Source organism: Oncorhynchus nerka, linkage group LG8 (genome assembly GCF_034236695.1).
Source record: "Oncorhynchus nerka isolate Pitt River linkage group LG8, Oner_Uvic_2.0, whole genome shotgun sequence".
Classification (NCBI taxonomy): domain Eukaryota; kingdom Metazoa; phylum Chordata; class Actinopteri; order Salmoniformes; family Salmonidae; genus Oncorhynchus; species Oncorhynchus nerka.
The window spans coordinates 58,799,600-58,814,413 of record NC_088403.1 but is presented as its reverse complement, the minus strand read 5'-3'; the positions used below and the strand labels follow the sequence as shown (position 1 = coordinate 58,814,413).

Genomic DNA, 14,814 nt, shown 5'->3' with positions numbered 1-14,814 from the left:
CATATTTCTCAGACAAAAGAAAGCGTAGAGATGTATTATTTTGTGTATCCACAGTATTTTCCGCATCCTAATTCCTAACCACACTTTGTAAGAAAACATTATTTGATTGGTGTGTGTGGGTGTGTGTTTGGGTGTGTTTGGGTGTGTGTGGTGTTTGGGTTTGTTTGGGTGTGTTTGGGTTTGTTTGGGTGTGTTTGGGTTTGTTTGTGTGTGTTTGGGTGTGTGGGTGTGTTTGGGTGTGTGTTTGGGTGTGTTTGGGTGTGTTTCAGAATCCTGCAGTAAAAAAAAATGGATGTCCAATAACGACTTACAATGTCTTGTTAATGTTGGTTAATGTCTTGTTAATGTTGGTTAATGTATTGTTAATGTCCTGTTAATGTCCTGTTAATGTTGGTTAATGTCCTGTTAATGTTGGTTAATGTCCTGTTAATGTTGGTTAATGTCTTGTTAATGTCCTGTTAATGTCCTGTTAATGTTGGTTAATGTCCTGTTAATGTCCTGTTAATGTTGGTTAATGTCCTGTTAATGTTGGTTAATGTCCTGTTAATGTTGGTTAATGTCCTGTTAATGTTGGTTAATGTCTTGTTAATGTCCTGTTAATGTTGGTTAATGTCTTGTTAATGTCCTGTTAATGTTGGTTAATGTCCTGTTAATGTTGGTTAATGTCTTGTTAATGTCCTGTTAATGTTGGTTAATGTCCTGTTAATGTTGGTTAATGTCCTGTTAATGTCCTGTTAATGTTGGTTAATGTCTTGTTAATGTCCTGTTAATGTCCTGTTAATGTTGGTTAATGTCCTGTTAATGTCCTGTTAATGTTGGTTAATGTATTGTTAATGTTGGTTAATGTCCTGTTAATGTTGGTTAATGTCCTGTTAATGTTGGTTAATGTCTTGTTAATGTCCTGTTAATGTTGGTTAATGTCTTGTTAATGTCCTGTTAATGTTGGTTAATGTCCTGTTAATGTTGTTAATGGTTAATGTCCTGTTAATGTTGGTTAATGTCTTGTTAATGTCCTGTTAATGTCCTGTTAATGTTGGTTAATGTCCTGTTAATGTCCTGTTAATGTTGGTTAATGTCCTGTTAATGTTGGTTAATGTCCTGTTAATGTTGGTTAATGTATTGTTAATGTCTTGTTAATGTTGGTTAATGTATTGTTAATGTTGGTTAATGTCCTGTTAATGTTGGTTAATGTCTTGTAAATGTTATTGTTGGTTGTGTTAATGTAGTGTTCATGTTGTGCTAATGTTGTGTTAATATTGTGTTAATGTTGTGCTAATGTTGTGTTAATGTTGTGTTAATATTGTGTTAATGTCATATAATAATCTAATCAAATAGACAAATTCCTCAGAGACTGTAAATGTACTAAATGGTCTTGTTGTACAATGTGTATTACTGTTTTTAATGTCTTAAAATGGCCCTATAACCTCCTTTGTGTTGTGTATTTGCAGGGAGATGGTGAATGCATGGTTTGCTGAGCGAGTCCATTCCATCCAGCCCTCCTCCTCCTCTTCCTCCTCCTCCTCGTCATCCTCCAAAGAAACCCTTCTACCCCAGAGACCCACCCAGCCCTCAGACAGCCCCTGCTTAGCTTCCTCCCTGCCCCCTTCCCTGGGCCTGAACGACAGGCGTTCCCCCTCCCCAGCCCCGCCCCACAGCCCCGCTCCCAGCACCCCCACCCGCAAGATCTCTGCATCTGAGTTTGACAGGCCGCTGAGGCCCATCGTGGTCAAGGACGCGGAAGGCTCACTAACCTTCCTCTGCGACACCGAACCCGACCGAGGCGACATCCGGACACCCTTCAGAACCCAGCAGGGAGGGGTCGGGGTTGGTATCCCCACAGGGATGATGGGCGAGGTTGGCAGTGCCCGGGGGTTGGACCGCTGTGCCAGGCTGTTGGAGCTGGTGAGGGATGTGTCGAGTCACCTGGATGTGACGGCGTTGTGCCACAAGATCTTCCTGCACATCCATGAGCTGATCGCCGCGGACCGCTACTCCCTCTTCCTGGTAGGTAGTGGCACCATGGACTACAATACCCACAGTGCTCTGTTTGTAGCAGGGCCACTGGGATGAGAGGAAGAAGGATCGAACAGTGGCTAGTGTATGTCATGAATCAAACCTAGGATGAAATGAGGAAGGATTAGAAAGGCAAAGTGATCATGAATCTCAAAGTATTTATGATCAGTACTCTCAAAGTACTGATGCACCGATACGACATTTTTGGCCGATACCGATATCCGATATTTTCCTTGCCCCCCCCCAAAAAAAAAACCGATAACGATAGGCGATATTTACAATTTTAGCGGCCTTTTAAGCATTCTAGTACAGTTAAATAGTTAACACACACACATGGACGCAGCCGTCTAAGGCACTGTATCTCAGTGCACGTGTCACGCCCTGACCTTAGAGATCCTTTTTATTGTCTCCATTTGGTTTGGTCAGGGTGTGAGTTGGGGTGGGTATTCTATGTTCTATTATTTGTATTTCTATGTTTGGCCGGGTAGGGTTCTCAATCAGGGACAGCTGTCTATCGTTGTCTCTGATTGAGAACCATACTTAGGTAGGCCTTTTTCCCACCTGTCTTTGTGGGAAGTTGACTTTGTTTAGGGCACATAGCCTTTAGCTTCACGGTTTGTTTTTGTAGTGTTTATTGTTTTGTTCGGCGTCATTTTCCAAATAAAGAGAAAATGTACGCTCATCACGCTGCACCTTGCTACTCTTCTTTTAACGGCCGTGACAGCACGATGCGTCACTACAGTCCCTGGTTCGAATCCAGGCTGTATCACATCCGGCCGTGATTGGGAGTCCCATTGGGCGGAGCACAATTGGTCCAGCGTCGTCCGGGTTTGGCCGGGGTAGGCAGTCATTGTAAATAAGAACTTGTTCTTAACTGACTTGCCTAGTTAAATAAAGGTTACACACAAACCATACTGACCAAAAAGTTATTTTGTTGGCATTTACGTACTCTACTGTTCAAAAGTTTGGGATCACTTAGAAATTTCCTTGTTTTTTAAAGAAAAGCTAACTTTTTTTGTCAATTAAAATAACATCAAATTGATCAGAAATACAGTGTATAAATTGTTAATGTTGTAAATGACTATTGTAGCTGGAAACGACAATGGCACGTTGTGTTAGTTAATCAAAGTTGATCATCTCCAGTTTCAACTGTTCTACCTGCGGCTATGGAACCTTGACCTGTTCACTGGACGTGTTACATTGTCCCAGGCCTGCTGTTTTGGACTCTCTCTCTACCGCACCTGCTGTCTCTTAACTCTGAATGATCGGCTATGAAAAGCTAACTGACATTTACTCCTGAGGTGCTGACGTGTTGCACCCTCTACAACCACTGTGATTATTATTGTCTGACCCTGCTGGTCATCTATGAACATCTTGGCCATGTTCTGTTATATTCTCCACCTGATACATCCAGAAGAGGACTGACCACCCCTCAGTGCCTGGTTCCTCTCTGGGTTTCTTCCTATGTTCCGGCCTTTCTAGTGAGTTTTTCCTAGCCACCGTGCTTCTACATCTGCATTGCTTGCTGTTTGGGGTTTTAGGCTGAGTTTCTGTACAGCACTTTGTGACATCGGCTGATGTAAGAAGGGCTTTATGAATACATTTGATTGATTGAAAAAGCTAATTGATCATTAGAAAACCCTTTTGCAATTATGTTAGCACAGCTGAAACCTGTTCTGATTAAAGAACCAATAAAACTGGTCTTCTTTAGACTAGTCGAGTATCTGGAGCATCAGCATTTGTGGGTTTGATTACAGGCTCAAAATGGCCAGAAACAAAGACCTTTCTTCTGAAACTCGTCAGTCTATTCTTGTTCTGAGAAATGAAGGCTATTCCATGCGAGAAATTGCCAAGAAACTGAAGATCTTGTACAACGCTGTGTACTTCCCCCTTCACAGAACAGCGCAAACTGGCTCTAACATAGTAATTGAATGTGTTCATACATTTTTTTACATAGTTATTACACATTGATTACACTATCACTCGTATTTCATATGTCACAACGATTAATCGATACATATGCTATGATGCTGGTAAAGTTGTCTCGCGCATCTACAGTTCTGGTCATAAAAAAAGCTAGCTAGCTCATGTATGCAAACAAGTTCTTCCCCAAAAACATATCAAAACGACATAATCTGTTTCAGTAGCTATAGTTAGCTAGTTAACTATATAGCTAGGTGTCATCATCTAAAATAACGCAAATTTATAAGACAGTTCTTATTTGATTAATGGTGGTCGGACTCATCTATGTGAAGCTAGCCACAATAAGGATTAACCACAATAGTGGACTTTGCGTTTAGCCTTCAAAATAAAAGTATGTCATTGATAGTGATGCAAATGAATACAAATAGTAGAATTATGCCATAATTTAAAAGATCATGCTAAACGAGGTTGGAATGGTGTTATGTAAAATCAACAAAAGACACTCATTTGTTAATTTGCCAAAAATCTGTTGAAATCACACTGGATGTATTTTTCTTTAGAATTGCATTGTTGGCATACTTATTCTACTGTACAACCTTACCTATGGATTGTGGATCAATGACATGGGGTATCAGTCTACTCAGTGACACCCAGAGAACATTAGCATCGTAGCTCTTATTGTGAGACTCTGTGAATTGTGAATTGAGCCACATTTATTGTGTATTGAACACTATTCCTGAGGAAAAACAATACTGCGTGGATGTTTTGGAGTCTGATATCTCTAAGGAGGACGTTGGGAAACAATATCTTGGGTATTGAGTAGACTGATTGCCCATTTCATTGATCCCCAATCCTTAGGTAAAGCTTTACAATGCAGTATGAATGTTAATACACACAATAGGCTGACTGGGGAGGTGATTTCACACAGTCACGGTCCCGCGATAAGAGCTACAACGCTAATGTTTGCATAAACACTTCACAGTTGTGTTCTGCGGGTGTCACCGGGTAGATTGATACCCCATTTCATTGCTTCACATTCCAATCTTTTTTATGATCTAGTGATCTAGTCTAAATATGGCATGATTCCACCAATTGCCACCTTCTGCATCACTTTCAAGGAAGTACTTTTATTTTAAAGACAAACCGCAAATGCCACTATTGTTCCTAATTCTTATTCAAATCAAATCAAATGTATTTATATAGCCCTTCGTACATCAGCTGATATCTCAAAGTGCTGTACAGAAACCCAGCCTAAAACCCCAAACAGCAAACAATGCAGGTGTAAAAGCACGGTGGCTAGGAAAAACTCCCTAGAAAGGCCAAAACCTAGGAAGAAGCCTAGAGAGGAACCAGGCTATGTGGGGTGGCCAGTCCTCTTCTGGCTGTGCCGGGTAGAGATTATAACAGAACATGGCCAAGATGTTCAAATGTTCATAAATGACCAGCATGGTCGAATAATAATAAGGCAGAACAGTTGAAACTGGAGCAGCAGCACAGTCAGGTGGACTGGGGACAGCAAGGAGTCATCATGTCAGGTAGTCCTGGGGCACGGTCCTAGGGCTCAGGTCCTCCAAGAGAGAGAAAGAAAGAGAGAATTAGAGAGAGCATATGTGGGGTGGCCAGTCCTCTTCTGGCTGTGCCGGGTGGAGACTATAACAGAACGTGGCCAAGATGTTCAAATGTTCATAAATGACCAGCATGGTCGAATAATAGTAAGGCAGAACAGTTGAAACTGGAGCATTATTGTGGCTAGCTTCACAACACATAGCCCGGTCCGGTCGAGCCTCACTAGCCAGATGAAGCTAACTGGCTGTTTATAACGTTAGCTTTTGGCAACAGGGTTAAGTAGCTGGCTAGCTATTTATTTTCATGAACTGAAGTTCAATTTCAATAGGAGAACAACAAGTGGCTACCTAGCTAATAGTTACTCACAAGGATTCCTAAATCATTGCTAAGAAGAATGAAAATGACTGCAGTTTCTACTGGTCATTGTTTTCAGGCTGGTTGTATTGGTGTTAGCTAGGTACCAAGCTAAAGCTAGCTATAACTGTGTTATTTGACATGTCAAATTAATAGCTTATTTAATACGTCATATAGTGTTAATGTCAAATAGTGTAATTTGACGTGTATCTTTTTTGACACGCAAAGACAAAAACGGCATTCCATAGTATGTCGTGAAGCTAATAGCAGTGACGCCATTACTGTGTGACTCCGGTAGGGCAACATCTGAAAAAATAGCGCACTTGGTAGTGTGTCCCGGTGCTCGACCAGTAGCGAAAGCCAACATCACCCACGACAGAGAACGGTTGATTGTCAAGGGAAATGAGTTCCCTTATCATGGCGTTAATGTATTTTGGCTTTGAGTTGTCTCGCGGAAATGTTTAATCTTTCAAATGACTGCTTGACTTGTTGATTGCTCGATCCACACAGCAGTCATTGTGGGCTAGGTTAGGAATGCTGTGTTGCACGTGTAGCGCAAAATTTTACGTGGTGTCATTACGTCATGTACCAACGTTATTTTAGTTATGCACGGTAGCTTTGACATCGGTTTTTAACATCGCCGTTAAACTAGACATTGGGCCAATACCGATGTTGGCACTTTTAGCTAATAAAGGCCCATTCCGATATGTTCACCGATATATTGTGCTTCCTAATTTCAAGTATATGATGCTGAATGAAGCTGTTGGAAAAGTTGGCTCCAAAGTGGACTTCCTGGTTATTTTTGTGACCTTTTAATCTCTGTCTAATCCGTATCTGTCTAATTCAACAACCATATCAGGTAGCAATGATTACATGTCCATGCAAATGGACAACAAATTGACTATCATACATCATATATTATCATATCGTAGTATACACTGTGGAGACAACTTTAAAAAAGCTGTTGCAGATACACTTCCTGTAGAGTCTGGATATGTATGACATCACTTCCTTACTGTTCCTTGTCGTGTGACCCCAGGTGGGCGAGGACAGCTCCAACAGGAAGTTCCTGGTGAGCAGGCTATTTGACGTTGCCGAGGGCTCCACCCTGGAGGAGGTGTCCAATAGCTGCATCCGTCTGGAATGGAACAAGGGCATTGTGGGTCACGTGGCGGCCACGGGCCAGCCCCTCAACATCAAGAATGCCTACGAGGTGAGACGCTTTTTATTTCTCTATGTTTGATGGCCTCCATCTCTTTTGTCCTTTGGAATGGTTAATTTCACAGTCCTATTACAGTTGGTACTTACAAAGTTATGTGGAAAGAAGTTGTACTTATGAAATGTTCAACAGTTTTTTTGTGTGTTTTGATGAGTCATAAAGAAACCCACAGGTGGTCATTACAGTAGGTCATTGAATTATTTCTATAACCCTGTTACGATGTGCTTTCTAAGTAGACACTGTACCAAGTAAATATGGGGCTGTGAAATACAGAGTAATCCTCCATTGACCTCCTTTCTGCGGCCTCCCTTGTTTTTCTGCCGAGTGTCAGATAACACCCTGGTGGGGTTTGCGCATGTAGGATTATGATGATGAATATAATGAGGAGGTTGGTGTGTGTGTGTGCCTGCATGTGCGTGTGTGTGTGTGTGTGTGTGTGCATGTGTGTGTGTGTTTTGAATCAGGCCAGTATTTGTGTTGGGAAGTCTGGGTCTTTGCTGACAGAGTGCAGGACCTGAGATTGATTGGCCAAGCATAAACCACAGAGAGGAATGGAGGGAAGGAGGGAGGGAAAGAAAAATCCTTGCGAGTTGACCTTCTTTCACTTATAGAGAGAGAGAGAGAGGGGGGGGGCTTTTACATTCTGAGATCAAACAGAAAATTGTATGTCAAAGTTCATCACTGGACTGAAGGAAACCCATACGCAAGGGGACATTCTGAATGGGGTAAAAATCCATCCTCTCCTCAACTCCTCCGTCTTCCTTTCCTCTGTGACCTGGAAACCGATAAATGTTTTTTTATTTCACCTTTATTTAACCAGGTAGACCAGTTGAGAACAAGTTCCCATTTACAACTGTGACCTGGCCAAGATAAAGCAAAGCAGTGTGACAGAAACTACAACACAGAGTTACACATGGGATAAACAAACGTACAGTCATTAACACAATAGAAAAATCTGTATACAGTGTGTGCAAATGGCGCGAGGAGGTCAGGCAATAAATAGGCCAATAGTGGCAAAGTAATTACAATTTAGCAATTTCCACTGGAGTGATATATGTGCAGATGAGGATGTGCAAGTAGAAAAACTGGTGTGCAAAAGAGCAGAAAAACAAAAAACAAATATGGGGATGAGGTAGGTAGTTGGTTGTATGGACTATTTACAGATGGGCTGTGTATAGCTGCAGCAATTGGTAAGATGCTCTGACAGCTGATAGCTGACCACTTACTGCTGAGTGGTCGAGGAGAGTGTCAATTCATTAGTAAGCTAATGGAGAAGTGGTAACTAAATTCAGCAAAAAAAGAAACGTCCTCTCACTGTCAACTGCGTTTATTTTCAGCAAACTTAACATGTGTAAATATTTGTATGAACATAACAAGAATCAACAACTGAGACATAAACTGAACAAGTTCCACAGACATGTGACTAACAGAAATGGAATAATGTGTCCCTGAACAAAGAGGGGGTAAAAATCAAAAGTAACAGTCAGTATCTGGTGTGGCCACCAGCTGCATTAAGTACTGCAGTGCATCTTCTCCTCGTGGACTGCACCAGATTTGCCAGTTCTTGCTGTGAGATGTTAACCCACTCTTCCACCGGGGGGGAATGGACCTAGCCCTCACCATTACATTTACATTTACATTTAAGTCATTTAGCAGACGCTCTTATCCAGAGCGACTTACAAATTGGTGCGTTCACCTTATGACATCCGATCCAACAGGTCCCAGACAAACTCAATGGGATTGAGATCCAAGGTCCAGGCCTCGGTGTAACGCTCATTCCTTTGACGATAAACGCTAATCCGACCATCACACCTGGTGAGACAAAACCACGACTCTTCAGTGAAGAGCACTTTTTGCCAGTCTTGTCTGTTCCAACGACGGTGGGTTTGTGCCCATAGGTGACGTTGTTGCCGGTGATGTCTGGTGAGGACCTGCCTTACAACAGGCCTACAAGCCCTCAGTCCAGCCTCTCTCAGCCTCTTGCGGACAGTCTGAACACTGATGGAGGGATTGTGCGTTCCAGGTGTAACACGGCCAGTTGTTGGTGCCATCCTGTACCTGTCCCGCAGGTGTGATGTTCGGATGTACCGATCCTGTACAGGTCTTGTTACACGTGGTCTGCCACTGCAAGGACGATCAGCTGTCCGTCCTGCCTCCCTGTAGCGCTGTCTTAGGCATCTCATAGTACGGACATTGCAATTTATTGCCCTGGCGACATCTGCAGTCCTCATGCCTCCTTGCAGCATGCCTAAGGCACATTCTCGCAGATGAGCAGGGACCCTGGGCATCTTTCTTTTGGTGTTTTTCAGAGTCAGTAGAAAGGCCTCTTTAGTGTGCTAAGTTTTCATAACTGTGACCTTTAATTGCCTACCGTCTGTAAGCTGTTTGTGTCTTAATGACCGTTCCACAGGTGCATGTTCATTAATTGTTTATGGTTCATTGAACAAGCATGGGAAACCGTGTTTAAACCCTTTACAATTAAGATCTGTGAAGTTATTTGGAGTTTTACGAATGATCTTTGAAAGAGAGGGTCCTGAAAAAGGAACATTTCTTTTTTTGCTGAGTTTACTTCGTATCCTCCCGGAATCTAGTGCGGAAGTGTTTTGAAATCCACCAAACCCCATTTCAGTCAGTTGCTGTTTTATCAAAGGAGAAAAGCTCACATTTTATAAACTATACGCTTATTTCCTTTTATCTATAAGATGTCTTTCACAACTACATATGTTTTGATCCCTTTGTAAATTCCCACCCTGAGAGAGGATCGTCTCGTTTCCACGTTTCCTGTCCTGTCCTCCGCTCCTTGATTACCTTTGACCTTTTTCAAAAGCAGGTGAGGAAAGGGCGGACGAGAGGACGCGACGAGTCTAGCAAAACCAATTGAGATTCTCCCAGAGATACAAGGACACACACATACACATGTACACACACACACACACACACACACACACACACACACACACACACACACACACACACGCACACTGATCTCTCTCACACACACTTGAAGGCCCAATGCAGTCAAAATGCAGTTTTTTCCTGTGTTTTGTGTCATTTTGTACAACTGCTGATTAAACTAAAACTGTAAAAGTGTGAAAAAATGTGATCAGTGTTATTCCTGATACACAATATATATAAAAAATAGTATGTGGACAGTGGACACACAAGCTCACAGAACGGATCTGCCGAGCGCTGAAGTGCGTAGCGTGTAAAAGTAGTCTGTCCTCGGTTGCAACACTCACTACTTAGTTCCAAACTGTCTCTGAAAGCAATGTCAGCACAAGAACTGTTAGTCGAAAGCTTCATGAAATGGCCGAGCAGCCACACACAGGCCGAAGATGTGCGATGCCATCTGGCAGTTCGAGGGACTAATCTGGGTTTGGCGAATGCCAGGAGAACGCTACCTGCCCCAATGCATAGTGCCAAATGTAAAGTTTGATGAAGGAGGAATAATGTTCTGGGGCTGTTGTTCATGGTTCGGGCTTAGTTCTTAACGCTACAGCATACAATGACATTCTAGACGATTCTGTGCTTCCAACTTTGTGTCAACCGGGGAAAGCCCTTTCCTGTTTCAGCATGACAATGCCCCTGTGTACAAAGCGAGGTCCATACAGAAATGGTTTGTCGAGATCGCTGTGGAAGAACTAGACTGGGCTGCACACAGCCATGACCTAAACCCCATCGAACACCTTTGGGATGAATTGGAATGCCGACTGCGAGCCAGAGGACTAATCGCCCAACATCATTGCCCGACCTCACAAATGCTCTTGTGGCTGAATGGAAGCCAGTCCCCGCAACAATGTTCCAACATCTAGTGGAAAGCCGTCCCAGAAGAGTAGAGGCTGTTACAGCAGCAAAGGGTGGACCAACTCCATATTAATGCCCATGACCTTGGAATGAGATGTTCGACGATTAGGTGTCCACATACTTTTGGTCATGTAGTGTAGTTGCTGGTTGAAAATCAAATCTACACAGGGCCTTCTAATCAGCAGGTTTGCATGGGAGGGAGTTTCAGCTTTCCACGGTGACATCATTGGTTAATAGACCAATAAGAAAGAGAGTTTCAAACCTCTCTGCCAATAACAGCCAGTTTTCCTCCCCACTCAGACAATTCCCAGACAGTCCTAGCAAAATTCTTGCTTGAGAAACAGTTTTTTCCTAAAAATATACTTTCGCCCTTTTTAATGAAAATCTATTACAGTAGGGTACTTCATTGTTACCTAGAAATTATTTGATATTGATATAAAAAGTGAAATACTCATAAAAAACCTTGCTAGTTGACCTTCTTTTACTTAAGAGTTCAGACACCTCAATCTTGTCAAGTCCTCCCATGACAGATGGAGTATATTGATCTTGTTGGGTATAATGTTACAAGACAGATGGAGTATATTGATCTTGTTGGGTATAATGTTACAAGACAGATGGAGTATATTGATCTTGTTGGGTATAATGTTACAAGACAGATGGAGTATATTGATCTTGTTGGGTATAATGTTACAAGACAGATGGAGTATATTGATCTTGTTGGGTATAATGTTACAAGACAGATGGAGTATATTGATCTTGTTGGGTATAATGTTACAAGACAGATGGAGTATATTGATCTTGTTGGGTATAATGTTACAAGACAGATGGAGTATATTGATCTTGTTGGGTATAATGTTACAAGACAGATGGAGTATATTGATCTTGTTGGGTATAATGTTACAAGACAGATGTATATTGATCTTGTTGGGTATAATGTTTGTTGGGTATAATGTTACAAGACAGATGGAGTATATTGATCTTGTTGGGTATAATGTTACAAGACAGATGGAGTATATTGATCTTGTTGGGTATAATGTTACAAGACAGATGGAGTATATTGATCTTGTTGGGTATAATGTTACAAGACAGATGGAGTATATTGATCTTGTTGGGTATAATGTTACAAGACAGATGGAGTATATTGATCTTGTTGGGTATAATGTTACAAGACAGATGACTTTCTTACTCCAATCAATAATAAAACCATCATGCCATTTCAGCCTGTCGTTACTAGGGCAGACGAAGATTATGTTGAGTTAAGCCTGATCCTGGTCAGTCATAAGTATACAGTTTAGTAAAGGTAGCATTCTATAATGATTGTAGGTCGTACTATCAGTCTATAATGATTGTAGATGGTACTATCAGTCTATAATGATTGTAGATGGTACTATCAGTCTATAATGATTGTAGATGGTACTATCAGTCTATAATGATCTATAATGATTGTAGGTCGTACTATCAGTCTATAATGATTGTAGATGGTACTATCAGTCTATAATGATTGTAGATGGTACTATCAGTCTATAATGATCTATAATGATTGTAGATGGTACTATCAGTCTATAATGATCTATAATGATTGTAGATCTATAATGATTGTAGGTGGTACTATCAGTCTATAATGATTGTAGATGGTACTATCTATAATGATCTATAATGATCTATAATGATTGTAGATGGTACTATCAGTCTATAATGATTGTAGATGGTACTATCAGTCTATAATGATCTATAATGATTGTAGATGGTACTATCAGTCTATAATGATTGTAGGTCGTACTATCAGTCTATAATGATTGTAGATGGTACTATCAGTCTATAATGATCTATAATGATTGTAGATGGTACTATCAGTCTATAATGATTGTAGGTCGTACTATCAGTCTATAATGATTGTAGGTCGTACTATCAGTCTATAATGATCTATAATGATTGTAGATGGTACTATCAGTCTATAATGATTGTAGGTCGTACTATCAGTCTATAATGATTGTAGGTGGTACTATCAGTCTATAATGATCTATAATGATTGTAGATGGTACTATCAGTCTATAATGATTGTAGGTTGTACTATCAGTCTATAATGATTGTAGGTCGTACTATCAGTCTATAATGATTGTAGGTGGTACTATCAGTCTATAATGATTGTAGGTCGTACTATCAGTCTATAATGATCTATAATGATTGTAGATGGTACTATCAGTCTATAATGATTGTAGGTCGTACTATCAGTCTATAATGATTGTAGGTCGTACTATCAGTCTATAATGATTGTAGGTGGTACTATCAGTCTATAATGATTGTAGGTCGTACTATCAGTCTATAATGATCTATAATGATTGTAGATGGTACCATCAGTCTATAATGATTGTAGGTCGTACTATCAGTCTATAATGATTGTAGGTCGTACTATCAGTCTATAATGATTGTAGGTCGTACTATCAGTCTATAATGATTGTAGATGGTACTATCAGTCTATAATGATTGTAGGTCGTACTATCAGTCTATAATGATTGTAGGTGGTACTATCAGTCTATAATGATTGTAGGTCGTACTATCAGTCTATAATGATTGTAGGTCGTACTATCAGTCTATAATGATTGTAGGTTGTACTATCAGTCTATAATGATTGTAGGTCGTACTATCAGTCTATAATGATCTATAATGATTGTAGGTTGTACTATCAGTCTATAATGATTGTAGGTGGTACTATCAGTCTATAATGATTGTAGGTCGTACTATCAGTCTATAATGATTGTAGGTCGTACTATCAGTCTATAATGATCTATAATGATTGTAGGTTGTACTATCAGTCTATAATGATTGTAGGTGGTACTATCAGTCTATAATGATTGTAGGTCGTACTATCAGTCTATAATGATCTATAATGATTGTAGATGGTACTATCAGTCTATAATGATTGTAGGTCGTACTATCAGTCTATAATGATTGTAGGTCGTACTATCAGTCTATAATGATTGTAGGTGGTACTATCAGTCTATAATGATTGTAGGTCGTACTATCAGTCTATAATGATCTATAATGATTGTAGATGGTACCATCAGTCTATAATGATTGTAGGTCGTACTATCAGTCTATAATGATTGTAGGTCGTACTATCAGTCTATAATGATTGTAGGTCGTACTATCAGTCTATAATGATTGTAGATGGTACTATCAGTCTATAATGATTGTAGATGGTACTATCAGTCTATAATGATTGTAGGTGGTACTATCAGTCTATAATGATTGTAGGTCGTACTATCAGTCTATAATGATTGTAGGTCGTACTATCAGTCTATAATGATTGTAGGTTGTACTATCAGTCTATAATGATTGTAGGTCGTACTATCAGTCTATAATGATCTATAATGATTGTAGGTTGTACTATCAGTCTATAATGATTGTAGGTGGTACTATCAGTCTATAATGATTGTAGGTCGTACTATCAGTCTATAATGATTGTAGGTCGTACTATCAGTCTATAATGATCTATAATGATTGTAGGTTGTACTATCAGTCTATAATGATTGTAGGTCGTACTATCAGTCTATAATGATTGTAGGTCGTACTATCAGTCTATAATGATTGTAGGTCGTATTATCAGTCTATGATTGTAGGTCATACTATCAGTCTATAATGATTGTAGGTCGTACTATCAGTCTATAATGATTGTAGGTCGTACTATCAGTCTCTGCCCAGTTACAATGCCTTGACTCCTGGAGAACAGGCTGGATTTTAACCTATGATCCCCATTGTGATGTTGCTGCACTTGGCCCACAACTTGAGCTCAGATTTTCAGGTCTGCTGACTGCAGATTTCCATGATTCTGTTTGTGTGTGCTATTGGCGGCCATTGTTTTCCATTTCTATCTAACTGTCTTTATTCTCAGACACAATTAGACCATGCCAGTACATATACAGTACATACCTCCG

The 14,814-nt window shown here is 40.4% G+C and overlaps 1 protein-coding gene across 1 annotated transcript in view; it reads left to right on the top strand.

Annotated features, from left to right (window-relative positions):
- The window catches only part of LOC115117850 (cGMP-specific 3',5'-cyclic phosphodiesterase-like), a 78,917-nt gene that overhangs the window by 4,906 nt on the left and 59,197 nt on the right, over positions 1–14,814 (top strand). The window contains exons 2-3 of the mRNA XM_065021940.1: positions 1,449–2,004; positions 6,896–7,069. Coding sequence (XP_064878012.1) covers positions 1,449–2,004; positions 6,896–7,069 — 730 coding nt within the window. The remainder of the gene's footprint in view (positions 1–1,448; positions 2,005–6,895; positions 7,070–14,814) is intronic.